Here is a 19,078-nt window from a genome sequence, read left to right as displayed (position 1 = left end):
GAAGTGTCACAGCTCAGCAGGAGAGCACCTGAAGTGCAGCACAAAGGAATTCCAGCCACTCCAGCCAGTCAGCTTCATCGGGGGCCCAACTTTAATGCCTCTATGCAAATGCACGTAGCATGGGGAACAAACAAGAGGAATTAGAGACGTGCGCACGCCTGCAGGCCTGTGATCTTATTGGTGTCACAGAGACGTGGTGGGATGGCCGCTGTGACTGAAGTGTTGGAATAGAAGGATACAGGCTCTTTAGGAAGGACAGGCAGGACAGACGAGCAGGGGGTGTTTGTTACCCTTTATTTCAATCACCAGATGGAGCGCATGGAGCTCTGCCTGGGGATGGATGAGGAGCCCACTGAGAGCTTATGGGTCAGGATTAAAGGGAGGGCAAGGACAGGGGACATTATAGTTGGTGTCTGCTACAGGCCACCCAGCCAAAAAGACCGAGTGGATGCAGGCATCCTGGGATTTTTGCCTGACTTCCTTTTTGTTGAGATGCATTGCTCCTGACCTTGGAGAAGGTGATCCACCATAGCTTCTATGGAGGTAGTTGCTCTGCTTCTTGATATCATTGTTTTCCCTAAGATAAATAGCCTTAGTAAAAAGCCCCATTCAATTCCTGTGGGTTCTTTTCACACCATGACACTGTATGAAGACGCTTGCATGTCACTTCCCATTGTAAAGCTGAACATTAATCTATTAAATTCTATTCCATAACAGTTTGGAGAAAGGATAGGAAGTTAAGAGATGCACTCCATTATAAGATATTTTCACTTTCTTAATTTCTTTTCTCGTTTAGGACCATACTTAGGAGGATCACATCATCTGGTAACTGAGGGAATTGGCAGGGGAGAGGGGGAGAGAAAGAGGGAGGATTCCCCTCCTCCTTTCTCTGTTAGATCTCTTTAGACACAAATATCAGTAGTAACTTTTGTGTTCCCCTTAATTTGATTTGCTCATATGATGTGGAGGAGAATCTGATTCCATGTCAATGGATTGATATTTAAAAGATGTATTCACACGAATTAGTGATGAATGGTCAGTAGAAGTGGTGAAATATCTCCTGTAGAGATATCAGGGTGGTATCTTAAAAGCTCTCATACCACCTACACTTCTGGCATTTTGGAGTGCCCTTAGTTTTATGGAAACAAGCTTCTCCAGGTATTATCCACCAAAGTCTTGAGCATTAAAGTTAATAAATAAATGAAACTTTAAAGAATTATTCAGATTGCAGGATCAACAATTCTATATTTAAATATGCCTGCACAGCTTTAACAGAAATGTTCTGTAAAAAAAAAACTTCATCTAAACAAAATGAATGCCTTTCTTTTAACTCCCAGTCCAGTACAGCTGCTTCTTCCCAGAACGGAGTTTATTTGTATAGGCTACTGGGATTATTCCCTTTGCTTCTAGATCTCTCTCTTGTTTAAAGGAGGGAGGTTAATCTTACATGATATTAATGTTACATTTAATTAAAAAAAAAGCAAAAAGCTAAGCGGTATTATCTTTCAGACCAAATAAAAACATGTAGCAAATGGCATGGAATGTATTTAAAACTCAGAAACAGATAGAAGTTATTTTTAAGGGGCTTCTCCAATTCTGGTGAAGTCAAATGCATAACCCTTAATGACGCCACATGTATTCTCTCCTCCTGAGAGCGCTAAAATAAAGCATTACATATGCTTACGAAGGTACAGAACATTTTTTCATGCCAGATTGTTGTTAGTTCTTGTGGGGATACAGAAGGGTAAAGTCTCATTCCAGGTGTTCTGTGAATTCCAGGTACAATCCGTAATGTTAAAATGAAAAGGGCACCGACAGTAAAAAGTATTAGCATATATCGTCAAGGAGATGATCGCCAGTCCATAACAAACAGACATAATTTTCGCCATCTGAAGTTGTCAACAAGTTGCCCAAAGACACAGAATGAAACTGCTTGCTTAATTTGTAGGGTAAAAAACTTCAAGTAATTCTCAGGTAACCTAGAAGATTTTGTCTTCTGGTTTCCAAATGAATTAGGGAAGTCATCTCAGTCAGTATTGATAAACTGCTCATATTTTTATATCATTTTCCAATCATGGATAACGTTGGCTTTACTTTCTTAAACCAAATAGCTTGTGTTAGTGTGACGCTGGAGAATTCCTCTGTAGGAAAAGAGAATGTGAAGCCAACAAAATGAAAATATGCCACTATGGTATTTTTAACTACGTTGCTGTAAGAATCAGTGCAACAACAGTAAGGCTGCTTGAGACAAGGTGCAGCATAATGCCTATTCAGAATCCCATTCAGAATAATATAAAATAATGGTCGGAATTTATTTATAAAGGACTTAATATAAGACATACCAAGAATTATCGTAATTTTAAAAGCTTAAGAAGATATTAGCAGGAAAACATCTCACAATACAGAAGTATGCCAAAGGAGAAAAGAAAGTGCAAGAGCAATTAACCAAGGCATTAAAGGGTTCAAAAAGATGTGTACAAGAGCCAGGGGAAAATGTCTTTTCTAGAAGGACATTTCACAGGTAACTGGAGTACAGCTTCAGCTGACAATTGAAATCTCAATGGAGGAAGTATGTGAATCAAACTGAGACGCTGAAGTACAGTAAATTATCACCACCATATGGCATCCTTCTGAGGATTCTGAAGTAAATAAAGTGTGAAATAACAGTCATACACCATTGCAGGAAATGTTGCTGCAAGGTTTTCTTCAATATTCAAAAAAAGTTAAGATAGCTTCTATATTTTCCCTGAACTTGGAGGACCAGGGGATAATCCCCAAACTCTGAAATAATGTTTAATCATCTGGTAGTCCTAGAAAATAGTATGAAAATGCTCTAATAGAGCCATTACTTTATCTTGCTTTACTTTAACTTAGATTAAAAAGCGAATGTAATTTAAAGTTCGTGTAGCATATATTAACTGGATTAATTTAACTAGCATGCATTAACTGAGCTATTAACTAGCTTGCTTATCTAACTTCCTGCTTTCCAAAAAGAATGTGATTATGGCTTCTGCACATTTTTAAGTTCTTTGGTTTTTTTAACAGAAATGGTTACTCTCCAAAGCCTTCAGCAGAGGACACTCATGTCTCTCATGATGAATTTGGGAGAATCAGCAATGTAATAGATGATAGTGCCATTATCAGTTCCTAGGGGGGAGGAGGGGGAGAGAGAAAGAGAGATTAGAAGCAAAAATAATAGTTTGGCCTGTAACTTGCTTCTCCCCAGGTAACAGCAACCACTGTAGCTCACCTTATGCCAGAGAGTGCCCTTTAAACATCGACTATTTTTTCTGTTGCAGACTTTTAGCAACTTTCTCATTCCTTTAAGCAGCCTTGAACTTCAACTTGCCAATATGTATACGGGACAGGGGGACAACTTTGTGGGCTTCCCAGAAAAGCACAATTTGATTTTGTGTCAAGTGCATGGCACCTTTTCAAAATAGATTTGAGTAGTTGAAGTTGTATGCCTAGGTGTCTTTTATTAGTCTTGAGTTTGCCAGCTTTATTTTTCATTTTATCCTTTTCATGAAGCAATGGGTAGCATTATCATGCTAACTAAATGTTAGATATCATTAATTTTGCACGTGATCCACTTCCACTTCATGTGCCTTTCTGATATTTTCTAGGATTGCGTCTCCTCTTTTTGGTTTGGAAACAGAACAGTAAAATCAAGACATTTCTTCAGGAAACAATCACTGATAGGTAGATTCATGTGAGGTTTCCCCCAATGAATAACAGTTGGCGAAGTAACAGTAGAGCAGAATTTGGCCATGGCTGTCATTATCTGGTAGCAGCAGTAGTCAAAGACGGATGCATAGGCACCATACATCTCCTACATCGCTGCTGCTTCCTTCTACGGAGAGAGTTTCCACAGAAATCAGTGCTTCAGTGTTCTTAATGTCTCTTCCTCAAAGAGGTGATTGAACAAGTCAGCAAACTATTGATTTTAATTTGCAGGTGAGATGGAGGAAAACTTGTGTTGAAAGTACACCCCTAATTTATTTAAAACCTTAATTGGTATTGTTGTGTGCACTGATGGCCTAAAAAAGAAAAGGGAAGGACATGGATCATATTGGTTACTTTTACTTTAGTCAGATCATTATGGTATCTGGATCTTCAGCTCTTATTTATGGCAAATTTTCTGTTGCAGTATGCTTTAAGCCTATATGAAAGGCATAGATCCTAATATTTTTGTTTTCTGGACTTTTTTTTTTCCTGGTCTGCTTGTTTTGGCATAGAAAATCTTACATATGAATATACTGCTTTAAGAAACAGAAGAGTTTGGAGCTGTTGAAAGGGTCGAACATCCGTTGTCATATTCTGCTTCTTTATTAAAAATAATTGTTGGTTGTGTATTATTTTCCTGCATATTCTTGTGCTGTCCTGAACAGAAACTTCATCTTCAGCTGGTAGAATCTCTTTGGTAACTATCAGAATACTAAGGGTGACGTGGTAAGCAGCTCAAATTTCTCAACAAGTCCATGTTTTTATCTAAGATCCATCTTCAAGGAAGTATAGTAGTCTCAAGTGTGACAGCAGACTCCATCATGTGTATGCTTATTTGGTAGAGTGAAATCATCAAGGACTCATTCTTAAAGCAGTGTTCTGTCTCAAAATTTTCTGTTCTGCAACTGATGAAAATACTTTTTAGGGGATTTATTTTTCACACAGTTAAAGGCTGGACCAGCTGCATCCTACAAATGTTTTAATTGTAGCATTAAGGTCTCATTACAGAATGTGTTCAAAAGACATAAGGAACAGTTTTACTTGAGTGAATACCATAGGAGGATCTGTGAACATTCACACTGAAGTGACACTTTGTCAGAGGTTACTCCACTGAATAATGAATTTCCCAAATAGAAAAAATACTAGTTGTGTTTGGACATTTTGAACCTTCTTGCAGTATCAAATGACAATAAAATTGAACTTATCAAGTATTCATATCAGAAATTTTATAGGTCATTGTACAAAGAATTGTAAAATATATAGATCAGAATGTACTAACAGCTAAGTTAACAGGACAGGGCACCAGCTGCCATTTAAAGATGGAATTTACAGATGTCCTTTCTGTAGATGAAAACATGTTGGGCATCTGGGGAAGATCTCTTTCCCCACATATCCTAGGTTATGTAGCCTTTAGCTAGCCTATGAGATAGTATGTATATTATTCGAAATACGGAGTAGTGTGAGGAGATCCAAAGGGAAGGGTGTGGTTGCCACTGGAAGATGGGAACTACTAAAACTGTGGATTTCAACCTTCTTCTGGATTGTAGGCTTGAAAGTGAGAAGGAAGGAGATTTTCCTCTAACACTGACAATATCTCAGTTCTTCATGGTTTCATAACTCCTCAGTTCTTCCAGTACAGATGAGTGAGTGCACACTCTTGATGCTGATAATTATAGCCAGATTCACACTCCTGCCTTGGAAGGTCTGAGCTGCTGCTGAATTGCTGGGTCCCACAAAGAGAGAGGATGCAAAAGAAAATTATGCTTCAGAAATATTTGTGAAATTATTTTGGTTTTCTGCATTATAAAAATGAACAAAGCAAAGAAGGTGTCTGTCACAGAGAGCTGATGCTGAAGCATTTTGACAGAACGATGACATCAGCAGTGCTTGTGTGTGCAGAAGGTGGGCATTTGGGTTTGTAAATCAGTTGTTTCCTCAGATAATAATCCCAGTGATCACAGGAATGGTATTAGTGAGCATCTGAGTATATAAGACAGAAGAAAGTTAATGCTTCTTACTTTAAAGACTCCAAAAGTTTTTTTCAATTATTTTTGAAAATTAAACATTAGTATGAAATTTCAATACATAACACTGTAAGAAATGCATTACTACTTCAGTGTCATGTATCTTCAGTTTAGTTTGTTCTAACTTTAGTCTCCAAATGGATTAAAGTTACAGTCCTCAATACAATGTGCTACAAAATTCCAGTCTTAAGAAAACAGAAAAGAATGGCACAATTTAACAGGCAAGTGCAAGTGAAAAAAGTTCTTTAAATGTAAATTATACACAATGGAGAAAAAGAGGACTTTTTTTTTTTTTTTTTAAATCTCCTGATTACTTGTCTCTGCTCAGTAGTATCACTCCAGTTAGCATCTGTTGTAGTTCTCTAATGTAGCAGAACTCATTTGGGTCAGAATAGATAGAAGGTAACTTCCCCTCTATTTTTCCAGAAGAGGAACAGGGGGCTGAAGCATGGTTCATATGGTAAAATTTTCATGTCTATTTATATTAGCAATATCGTTTGGTGAAAATTTGTTATGTGATGATCTTATATCCCTGAAGCGGTGTCTGTTTTCCCCTTTTCACCTGGAAGAAAAAATATAGACTTACAAAGTTTAAACCACAGGGTTGCTTTTTTTTACAAAGTTGTTCTAAACAAAACCGTTTGGAGCAGCGCATTGCCAGGTGGAAAGTAAGTTAATGAAACACTTTATTAAACTGTTCCCAAATTTTAAGCAAACCTGTCCCTCCGCTCCTAAAAAGCCTAACGCCCAAATACCCCAATGAATTCCAATGAGGACAACTATTCCCATAGATCAGGCATAGAACAGAATTAAATCTCATCTTGATATTGCTGACCTTTCTGCATTTAAGAAGTCTGAGGAATGTAGATTGCTATTTTGGAGGATTATTGAAATAGTAATAATCTCATATCATCTGTATTCTCACAGGTATGTTTTCTATAATCTCCCCTTCATCAAAATGCCATACAACTTTTATATTAGGTAAACGTATCTTTTTAGTTTCCCACTGAGGCTTGTATTCATAGTTTTCAGTTGATAACAACACTTACTCCTGGATACTGAGGTTTTCATAAATGTTGACATAGTCCCCTGAGTCTGATGCAATTAAACCATTAGCAAATGACTATAGCTTCAGTACAGCACCTGAGTGTACGGTAAAACTTCAAACTTGGCCTAGGTTTTCTGAAAGAAAAAATCCCGGATAGGTAAAGACTTCCAAGCTTTTCACAAAACTCGTGGTTTGTACTAACCTCCTCTACCAGCCAAGAAGTAGAAGACAAACCTGTGTGTTCTCCCTCGGTGGCTGGGTGGCCAGGTTGAGAAAGGATGCAGGGAAGTAGCCCGCTCCTCTGACCTAGTTCTGAGAACATTTTAGGAAGGTTTGGGATCTTTGAGGTTTCTAAGTTTCAGTGTGTGCTACCGGTACTGGAACAACATTTTGAGACAGGGTTATATTTTGAGACCTGGGATTCAGCTACAGTTCAGCTGTCTGTAATTGTCTGTATCTCAGAGTCATCTAAGCTCCATTTATAGTTAATGGAGAGAAGAGAGAGGCACTTCCAGGGTGCAATCCATCTCACCTGTTTTAGACATCTATTTATGGATGACATGACTCATTCCTTAGAAATGCCCATTTATCTTAACTTTGGCAATATCCATGTAACACCTTTCCTAGTTAGTGTTGGAATAAAAAATATTTCATCCATCATGGATGGAGGGACTGTAAGTGTGTAAATGTTACTATTGCTTTCATTCTGCTTAATCATGGAGGATTTTACATAAAGACACTTCCTTTTGCAATTATAAATCATAGCTCTTTTGGCACTGATAACATTTTCTTAAACAATATTTAATTATAATTCTTGTTGCTTTGTTTGAATTATCAATCTGTTGTGGTTCAACCCTGGCCAGCAACTGAATCCCTCACAGCCCCCCGGCAGGATGGGGGAGAGAATCAGAAGAGTAAAAGTGAGAAAACTCGTGGGTTGAGGTAAAGACAGTTTAATAGGTAGAGCAAAAGCTGCACACTCAAGCAAAGCAAGACAAGGAATTCATTCCCCACTTCCCATGGGCAGGCAGGAGTTCAGCCATCTCCAGGAAAGCAGGGCTTTGTCAGGCATAACAGTTACTTGGGAAGACAAATGCCATCACTCTGAACATCCCCCCTTCCTTCCTCTTCCCCCAGCCCCTTATATGCTGAGCATGACGTCATATGGTATGGACTGTGCCTTTGGTCAGTTGGGGTCAGCTGTCCCGGCTGTGTCCCCTCCCAACTTCTTGTGCACCCCCAGCCTACTCGTTGGTGGGGTGGTGTGAGGAGCAGAAAAGGCCTTGGCTCTGTGTAAGCACTGCTCAGCAGTAACGAAAACATCCCTGGGTTATCAACACTGTTTTCAGCACAAATCCAAAACACAGCCCCGTACCAGCCACTATGAAGAACATTAACTCTATCCCACCCAAAACCAGCACAGCCTCTCAATGAATTCTGCTCAGAATTGTTCTAGTATATGGGCTCTTGCTGAGTAGTAAGTGTGTTTGAAATGTGTGAGTATGTAAGAATTACTAACGAGTACTATACCTTGTCCACCTGTAATAATGTAATTAGATGCTGAGTCCATAATTTTTGGTTCAGTAATCAGTCTATTTGCTACGTAAAAACTACTACAAAAGTGTTTTTGAGGGTGGTGTAATAGTGTGTGCTTCAAAAGAAATTCATGATTGTTTTCTAAGCTGTGATTTATTCTTTTTTCTGTGATAGCATGAGCCTTTCCATCTTATTCTGTTCTTATTTTCTAATCTAAACCAAATTTACCAATGTAAAACAGATTTACCATGTATTCTGAGTAGTTTTTAAAAGATTTTTTATTTCTGTATTCTTTTTGTCTAAACACATACTCTAACCCTTGTGAAATTTTGTCAGAAGAAGATACAGATATATTCTATGTTTTGCATTCTATGTTCTAATTACAGTCCACATACAATTATATGGAGTGTCTTTATTTGTCTGCCTCTACATTCCCTCTAAGATAAAGTGTTCAGTGTTTCAGTACTCCTAGTTACTTGAATGCTTGCAACAACTTTCAGTAGTCCTATTACGTTCACTTGCTATAATAAACAAGCATTTCTAATTTCTTGCTTAATTACTTGTGCTACTGGCATTGGTTTACAAACTATTAAATAATCTATTCTCAATATCGTTTCTATTTACTTTCATAATACCTGGCATGAAAATTACTATTGTATAATACTACAACCTCCAGACTGTTCGCTTTTGTTCTGCTGTCTCTAAGAGTCAAGTCTGATAAGCTTGTAAACGAGTGGTTGTCCTATTTATCTGGAAGCCACCAGCATCACGTTGCCTTCAGTTTTGTAGAGGGCATCTCATGCTGAAGGAACCAGAAGTATATTTTGTGTGTATTTTCTTCTACAGTTTTGTTCACCAGCGCCCCTGAAATCTTCATGTGTACTGCTGTTATTTCTTATAGCATATATCATTAACTTTCAATCCTTGCCTACTATCTTTGGGATCCTTTCTGGCTTTGCAATGCATTATGCATTTTTACCAATAAGGAAGGTACCGTGCCTTTTCCCTGTGCTACTCAGTTGTGTGTTTACTTGTCTTAGCGTCCAGTCTTATTGAAGAGAGTTTGTTTCTTTGGACTGCTTAAAGTCCTGTGGAATCTATTGTGCAGGTCTTTAACATGCTTGTAGGGTAAGTGGAACTTAATCTGTTCGTATGTTGGCATAGTGCAGATCCCTGTTTCTTTTTCGTAGCTCAATTTTTATTTCACTATAATATGCTGGCCTCTTCGAAAGCCTGATAGCACGTGATCCACTTCTCGATAAGGTGGACTGATTTTCTCTTTTTTGTTGCAGAGAAATCACCTTCTAACTCAAACTGTTTGTAAGTCAACTTAAAAACCCCTAATAAATATCCCCCCCACCACAAGAACCCTAAATTCCCATTAATTCTTTTTATCCACAACTATTAACGTTTAACATCAATTCATGATTACTTTTAGCTTCTGTGACCAAAAAACAGGAAATTTTTCTGCTTCAGAGAATTTGGGGGGAAATTAGAGCATTTTATATGTGACTTTATACAGGTTTATGTTTAAATAGGTATTATCTGTTTGGTAGTCATGCATGCATAGGTGGGTTTTATGTGAAGTCGTATTTACCACATTGACATCCCAGGCAGAAAGGAAGAAAATTAGCATTTTTTAACTGGAGAATGTAGTTATATGTAAAAAAAAATTAAACCAATACAATATCCTATTTTTGTTCTGTTATTGTTAGTACTATTATTATTACTCTAGTCCAAAATTCTCGGTCTGAAACACTCAGGCACTTCTTGCAGACAAGAGTTATATTGATTGCATTTGTTTCCAGGTTAGATCTATGTGCTAGAGTCCTATGTCAATGAAAAAACTCATATTTTTCTTGAAAGCCCGTACTGGCAGTTTTCCCAAGTAAAAGCCCGATATTCCAGGGTTCCTTCTTCCCTTCCTCTCACCTTGAAAACCACACACAATATGTGATTTTTTAAAAAATATCTGAACCAAAAAGGAAATCCAACACACCCCTGATTGTATTTCTCGTTTACACAATAAGATATATTTAGTTTTTTAATTTTCCTGTAAGTGGGACTCTTTCCTAATACCTCAAATAATATTTTACTCTTTCCTTTTGGTTTATCTATGCTTTATCTTTTGTGTTGTCTCTCTGCTCAAAATAAGGTTCTATTTCCTCTTTCATTTTTGTAATCCCAAATGATGTGTACATCAATGAAAGTGTACCTCAGTTTTCTTCTATATCTAAGGGCAATGACAAGTATCAGTATTTAGTATTACACAACTTCTCTTCTCCAGATACAATATTTCTTGAAAGTAAGTTTCACTTAATGCTTCTAAGCCTCTAATTATGAGTAGTGTGTTTGTTTCATTGGAATGAAAATAAGGATAATTATGTTTGCTTGTAATACATCATATGTGGTGAGATCTCTCTCTCTTTACTAATCCCAGAAATTGTAATCTGTCCTTTGCAATTACAATTTACATTTTGTCCATGTAATGAGGAAATATTTTTTTTCTTATAATTCATGCATTTGTTTTGTACACATATAATTATGTCTCTGTACTGAAACTCCTGCAGTACATTTTAAAGTATACAGTATAAATCTCGGCAGCAGGAAATCTCAGTAAAATATCTGACTGTATAATCCATCTGGTCTGACCAGTTCTCATTCATTAGGAGTCTCTTATGATCAACATCTGGTAGGATTAGACTATGCTGAACAACAAGGATTTAGCTTGCAGTACTTACATGCAGCTTTAGTGAACCAAAAGGTCATCAGAAATATCTGTTAAAAGCAAAGTAGTATGATTAATCTAAAAATTATTAAATTTATTTTGGAACTGGCAGAGTTGGGATTAAATGAGCAACCTGTGCCTTTAAAAGTATAATCTGAAACCGACTTTGAACCATTGATCGGTGGAGACCCCTGAATCCAAACTATCATCATTAGATTGACAATTCATCAGGAATATCACCTTTCTTTACTATTTTCCTGGGAAAAAGGGATAAAATTGCCTTGATGAAAATGAAATATTGTTGTGAAATGGATGCTAGCTATTTAGTACTTGTGAACAGGTGCTCACACTAATAATCCCACTGAAGTGAGCAACATCTGCTCACCTAAAACAAAATCAATACACTTTTGTATCCTTGTGAGGTAGGAATTGTAGGCAGAGAATCATCATATGGAGATCATAAGAAACATGCCAGCAGCCCAAAGTCGGTGTCAGGGCCTGAGAGCATCAAAAGTCCCTTCTGCCCCTAACTGGCCCCCTAAGGCTCCCCCCATCCTGCCCAGGACCCCATTTCAGCACAGCCCAGCTCCATCAGTCCCTGCTGCCCCAGGGATGCTTGGGGGGTGCTGGTCTCTCTCTCAGTCCATCACCACCATGCCTGGCACGGACCCTGTTGGTTTGGACCCATGTCCTGGCTTGTCCTTAGACCTGTCTTCTCAGTACGGACCTGCTCAGCAATCAGAGCTCTGTGTCTGACCCTGGTTATTGTCACCAGACCTGATCCTGTCCCACACTCATGGATGGGCTTCCCAGCTTTATCCTGGACCTGCCTTATCTCTGTGGACTTGCCTGGAGGTCTAGCCTCATGGCTGAAACTGGCTGTTTTCCCCAGGCCTGTGCAGGTGCCCTCACTGGGGCACTGGCTGGTGAGGTCCCTGGTTTGGTGGCTGTGTTATTGCACTCGCGTCCCCCTTCCTTAGGGAGCAGCCGGCCCATGCTGCTCCCCAACATTCATTTCCTTTCCTTAAACCTAAATCCATCTTTCCTCATACCACAAGAGTGTCGTAATTTGGTCCCATCTAGACTCTTTCTTTTTTTTTTTTTTTACAACCCATTTAGTCTTCTGTCTACTCTCTCAATTTGCTGGAGATTAAAGAAATTCACTTCTTCCTCGGCAACACAGGTTCCTGGCTCCTCAAAACCCCTGTATTTCTTCCTTCACAGGTGCAGGGTCAGGAACTTTGTTGTTTGCCTCTCAAACATCACTGAATTTGATACAACAGCTATGAGGTAGGCAAGTATTGCTGCCATCCACTTCACAGAAAAAAGATACAGCCAGGCTTGGTAGCAAAATTTAAAATCTTGTTTAGGTCATATGAGCTGTGTAACAGAGCAGCTCTGGCAGCATGAGGGGTAAAACGCAGTTCTCTTGAGTCCCATCCATTGCCTCAAGCACAAGGGCCATCCTTTTCTTCCGGCAAATGCATCCCTTACACATGATATAAAGCCTTCATTTTTTGGAGCTTGCTGCTGGGTAAACATATTTGCACCCTAGTAATTTTTTAAGTTGCCCACATAGATCTATTAAATATGTAGTATGGTGAAATACTGATTTCATCCAGCTATGTACACAGAGCAGTGTAAAAGTACTCTTTCTTTTTGTGCTGTGAGTGAAGGACGAGGGTCTCTAAGCAGTTGTTTGTGAAACCTTCCAGGTTTATTGATGCTCAAGTCTGGTAATCCCTGTTTTGGGAAAATGAAATGTTGGTGTCTTTAAAGTGCGTAAAATTTATATAAACAGATATAGAGCTACAACCTTCATTAAATTTTTAACAAGGGACTAAAACCACATGGAATTATACTACTTCTGTATTCTAAGTCAGTGCAAGATTTACTTAGGAGCTGCAGATCCCCACCAGAGCTTAATGCAGTTTTGTTGCAACTTTCTACAGCGGTTTCCTCCAGTTGAAATTATCTTATTCTACACAACCAAGAAGCAGAAGTATTTTATAACTTTCTTTACTCGGACCTGAGCTATAAACTGCTCGTACCACTGGTGATACTCTTTCCAGGACTGCAAGCATCTGCTAAAACAAAACATGCAGCATTTTGTATTCTGAGTTTCACAAATTTAATCCAAAATTGCAACATTTGCTACAGGAGTCGGCAGCTGTAGAACTGGAGGTGAGGCTTTGCGAATTCTGACGTTGGATGCAAATCTAAATCAGAAAATTCTGTAGTTAAATTTTTTTGAAAGAAGTGAAGAACTTCTGTAGGAAGAAAACCACAAGTTTCAATTCTGAGATATTTAGAATATTTAGAAAGAAAGAAAAGAACCTGAGGATGGTGACAAAAAAGTATGGAAATAGGAAACGAAGACTGGAAAATGTAGTGGAAATACCCCTGGACCTGGCACACGATGAGATTTGTCTGACTAGGTCATAGCATTGAAAGGGAAAAAAACCTCCAACATTAAGTCTTCTAGAAAACTAATGTAAACTTTGTAAATTCTTGTAAAGCTCCTAATACCTTGCTATGATAATGGGAAAGAAACACCTTTCTTTTGGCAAAACCTCCACAACAGATGCATCTGAAAAGCATCCAATATCTGATTGTGGCAGTGAAAAGATTTCCAACTTCTCTGGCACCAAATCTAATAAGGAGTCTCTTTTGGGAGGTTAGTCAGTAGTCTAATGAAAAGTCTAAGAGCTCTGAAGCCACAGAGTAGTGGAGTTCTAGCAGATGGGGTAGGGGATGTCAAAGAAATTTCTCAGTGGCTGAATGTAAATAAGTGTTGCTCAGAAAAAAATTAATATGCAATTGAATACCTCAATTGCATATTCATGAACAAGTTCTGAAGGGAAGGAATCACACCTAGTCAGAAGACAGTCTGAAGTCTAATCAAATGTCAGCCTTGTGCCCTCCACTGAAACCTATGTATAAGTGTTAGTCTATTTTAATAATATTTAATGTTTATTTTTTTATCATTTTTCTCATGTTAATGGTCTAATTTGACTAAACTGTATTTGGTGAATCAGCTGTTTTCTACTCAGATCAGCTGAGGAATGTTGATCTAGTCTCTCGGAGATTAAAAGAAGGACTAGAAATGGCTCCAGAAAAAAATCAAGAAAATATCAGAAAAGCAAACCTGCAACTAAACAATTTCTTGTTTTACAGAAGAAGGTGGGACAGTATAGGGTAGAAGCATATAACAAGTTATATGCCTTTGGAAAGTACAGTTCTGTTAGCTAAGGAAAATTTTACTTTTTATAAGTAACACATGATAGTTTTAGTGAACTTTTATACTAGGTAGAAGGATTTTGGACATTAGCTAAACTATGATCAAGAGAGGTCTATTTTCTTTTGTTGTCACTGATGGTTTGTTTCAGAAAAGCAATTTTTCCTTGTATCAAGAAAGACCTGTATCATAAGTAGCAGTTAATAGCATTGCTGGATCTAAAACATCAATCATTCATTTTACTAGTACACTAGCAGAAAAAGGAGTCACTACTGATCATTTTTTGTCAATGAATACATTTTCACAGAATGTGCTTAAGAAGTGGTTATAACGTCACAAAAGGATGAAGGTTATAACTTAAATCTTGGTGGACTGACCATTCTGACTGTTGCTTCTGTAAAATAAAATATTTTTAAATAAAAAATTACCTATATGTCCACTTGTTTTAGTCATTGTAAAAGGTTATAATGTAAAAATATGTCTTAGCAATTTTAAAGCATAGCTAAAAGGGCTAAGATGAAGCAGAGGCCATGAAAGAAGTCATTAAGGCAGCCAGAGTAGTAATGATATTCAGGGAATACTTCATTGGTCAACCAAGAAACTTGGCAAAAGCAACTTAAAGGGAACATCAAAAAGGTGGAATGCTGTTTGAGGATCAATTAATGCAATTACTACATTGCAGAAACCAGATTATGCTTCTTTGTCGTGAAGAAATTTGCAAAAGCACAAAGATAGTTTTAACATTCATCTTTTTTACCAAAACTGCATGGCTATCTAAGTTAAACAGCATAATGAAAAAAATAAATTAGTTGCATGGTAAACACAAAAGTATGAAATACACCCTGCAGAATGACTACCATGCATAGATTGAGAGGATACACACAAACATATATTAAAGAAAGGCTGAAGGATTACTGAAGAGATGGGTTTGTCTTGAAAGCAAAGCTGCCAGCAGAACTCAGAAGTCTCACCTGTGACCTTTCATGTCTCAGTGCATCCCCTTGCTTTTACTGTATACTTAGGCATGAGTGTGACAGACTTTCCACCCAGGAAATTTAGCAATAGCCGAGTCTTATTTTTGCATGGATAAAATGTCTTCTCTTTATATAAACATTATGGTTATTTCAGTTCAAATGAACAAGTTCCTACTGCTGAAGGATGGATACTGCTTCCTCTACTTTACTTGACCGTGTCGCTATATATATCAAATATTTTTAGATTGTTTTGAATGGACTGTGCTTCTCCCTCAAAGAAGCCAAGGAAAAGGAGAGTTAGGAGGGAGATTTAAAATGCATAATTCCAACAACCCATAGAGAGGGTCATTGGAAAGTATCTGCATGTGATTTATACACTTCTAAATTTTCCTTTTTAATAACAGATATATTTCTCTTCCATATATTGTATTTTGTTTGCATTTGAGATACCTGTTTTGCACTGTGATTTGCTTCTCCTATTTCTGATATAACAAACAAATAAAAAAGACAGTGCAATGAATGTGATCATAATTTTATTAAATTAAAATTGGGGTGCTGCTCTCTACATTTCAGTCTATGACCACATTATCTTCAGCTAAAATTAATTTTGCTCATCTATTAGGACCAGTAATGTGAAACTCTGTTTTTGCAGTCATGTGGCTGAAGGAAAACCAGCAGTGATTAAGACAGAAAACCTTGAGGTAGTTATATGAAAAAAAAAAAAAACAAACCCTTGAACCTGTAACCTACATTGCTTTCTATGCTATCTGGCTTCTTTGTGCTATTGGGCAGCTCAAAGAGGACAGAATCTTGCAACTATAAAAAAAAACCAAACGGGTGAGAAAATCTGTTGCATAATGGTTGCTTGTGTCACCTTTAAGCAAACCATACCACTTGCTGCCCCATGCAGTGAGATGCATGCTCTAAGAAAAGGGGAGGGCACAGAGGAGTTCATTAAGCTTTACCAAACCCTATCTGGTGTAAGCTAAGCTCTGCTGATTCATGCTAGGACCAGTTGATGGTGGTTTAAATCAGCCCTCAGCACTGAGAATATGTAAGAGTTTTCTTGATGAGTCTTTTCCTTATATACAGTCTCAAACATCACTCCAGCTACAAGAAAGATTTTGGTCTTAACAGCACTGGAAATACACAAGAATTGTCCATCCCCATGATGCAAAGTGGGAGCCCACTGTGAACTTTTTGTCATACTCAGTAAAGCTCTTTATGTAGTACACCCATTGATAGTAGATTATAGTGGTAAAATAGTGTCTTGATCAGATTTTATGCAAAATGGAAAAAGAAACATGGGTGCAATGATCGTCAAGATCATTGCTTGTCATTACAGTGATAAATACAGTCCATCTGCTTCCTCCTCACTGAGTGTCAGTTCACTAGTTTGCCTTTTTCTCAACTTCTGACAGGTGAGGAATGATCTGACTGGCGTCCTGTATGGTGAAGACATCGAGATTTCAGATACAGAAAGTTTCTCCAATGATCCTTGCACGAGTGTAAAGAAGCTTAAGGTATGTGCTGCTGGTTGAGGAATAAAGAGAAAGTGATGATTATGTCATGGCATTTTGATATTTTTTTTTCCTATGAAGAAGGCTAATAAAACAAAATTAGCATGATATATTACTACATTCCATTGCATGGCCAGGTTAACAAATGGCATTTTGAGGGCCTTCTCCTGCTTAATTCAATGACTGCCCATGCATATAGTAAATACTTTTATACTTCCTCATAAGGACACAAAGTAAAGCAAGTTGTTGATGGCTTAATGTTTGTACCTAAAACACCGGTCTTAGTGATATACGTGTGAAAGCTCTTGAGGTTTAGAACCAGAACCCTTTGAAGGTAAATTATCATGTAGCAAAAGCATTGAGCATCTTTCCATTAGCTTCATTACACATTTTAGATTGAATTCTTTGCTTATAATCATCTACATTATTTCATATGAATTACAGGGGAAAAAAAAGGAAAAATAAATTTGATAGCAGAATACCATCCTTTTCTTAATATAATGATTTATTAGGTTCCTGGCATCTCATAAAATTAAAACTATATTTTAGCATTACCATGCAGTGCAACCAACAATAAACTAGACTTGGGAGATATGAGTCTTAAACTGCATATGAACATGAAAAAATTGAACAGCAAGAGCAAGCACTTTTAAATAGTGAATACCAAATCATTGCTGGCATCAAATATGTAAAACAGACAATCAAAGCCATAATCCTGCAAATACTTAAATATGTGTAAAACAGGTTTTTAAAAACCCTAATAAACTGAATGGTATTAAAAAACTAAAGCAAGGATACCGACTGGTATAAGACTAGGCCACTACTGAAACTAACTGAAAAAGGTCTGAAGCATGGTAAACTGAGTATACTTTATTATTCCCACAGACTAGAGATGCAAGCCTGAATGTTTAAAGTATAAATAGGTAAAGATTATGTTTATAGGAAGCCATTTGTGTCTGTCCAGTCTAAGCCAGTTTACATTTCCTGTCTGGGGTTGAAAAGACTCCAGGATGTGTTATCACTAAAGTCCGCTTTTTTAACAAGGTCTTTAACCCCTGGCATCAGAAAACTAACAATTCTGAAGACAGAGCTATAAACCAGTGCGTGATGTAATAACAAGAAAAAATGCATATAAGCATGTATATTTAGGATGAAGGTTAGAAGAAGCAATGAGATTCTAGCCTGGTGGCTGTTTTACAGGGAAGACCAGGAGACTCTATCAAACAGTATATTGTTAGCTCTTGATTTGTTCTTCAAAACAAATTATTACAATAATAAAAAAGTAATTATCTAGGCAATCACTTATTCTTTAGAGGAGTACAGAGTTACTTGTCCTTAGGCACATACGTCAGGCACAACATAGCCATCCAGTTCTAAAAATGTTCATTCCTTTTTTTCAAGGTGTAAACCTAATATAAGTAAACTGGTATCTGCTTAGTGTACTTGGATTAAAAAAGACATAAAATACCTTTCCTTTTCATAAACACAGTTTAAATTAATAAAATTAATTATTATGCAGTACAAAATAGAAATATGTGTCATGATTTGCAGAAATATATATTCTATATTTTTTCCAGCATCACCTTAACTTTTACTACATTGACTCTAGCCTCTTTGAATCACAGTTGGAAAGTAAATTTAGGCTTAAGGATATCTTTAAAATTCATTTTTGTATACAGAGAAAGGGATGTTGGAGGACATGCATTTGTTCATCAACCTAAATGCTTAAAAATTCTAAGCATGCACAGGCAAATTGTATGAGCAATAACATTTCTGCTTCCAACTTTCTTGTATCTTGCATGCAGGACAAAAAATTTGCAATATATGAATTCCAATTCAATGAAACCATTTCCATCTGATTTCCCAAATACAATAGGTGTTTTGAATACTGACCGAACACCATCTCTTATTCTAACAGTCAAGTTAATTAAATTCTAAAATTTTGGACCAGGAACAGGTTTGGATGCGGCCTCAATCTAAGCAAGGGACGTGCACACTAACAGAGACATCAGCAGATTTTGCCAGTGTGTTATGATGGTGGGAGCTGACATCCTCTAGTTCACATTCACCATCAGTGATTCCATAGCTAAGGCTGAAGGCTCAGCTGTAGTTCTTCAAGTGGACATGCAGGCACTTAGAGGGCAGAACATGTGGATACCTCTGTTGACAAAGTTACACAGCTTTGAGTAGATTTATTAATAACATCTTGACTGTCAGATACATGGTAGAGAATATGACAGAGTATCTGAGCTGTTCAATTTAGATATTTCATAAAGAGCCTGCC

General features: G+C 37.4%; 1 protein-coding gene across 1 annotated transcript in view; it reads left to right on the top strand.

Moving 5' to 3' along the window:
• Positions 1-19,078, top strand: part of GABBR2 (gamma-aminobutyric acid type B receptor subunit 2) — a 488,838-nt gene that overhangs the window by 212,033 nt on the left and 257,727 nt on the right. Inside the window, exon 4 of the mRNA XM_054817640.1 lies at positions 16,696-16,797. Within this exon, the coding sequence (XP_054673615.1) occupies positions 16,696-16,797 (102 nt within the window). The remainder of the gene's footprint in view (positions 1-16,695; positions 16,798-19,078) is intronic.

The sequence above is a fragment of the Grus americana genome, chromosome 2 (genome assembly GCF_028858705.1).
Source record: "Grus americana isolate bGruAme1 chromosome 2, bGruAme1.mat, whole genome shotgun sequence".
NCBI lineage: Eukaryota > Metazoa > Chordata > Aves > Gruiformes > Gruidae > Grus > Grus americana.
Note: the sequence above shows the minus strand (reverse complement) of the source record. Positions and strands in the feature narration are given on the sequence as shown.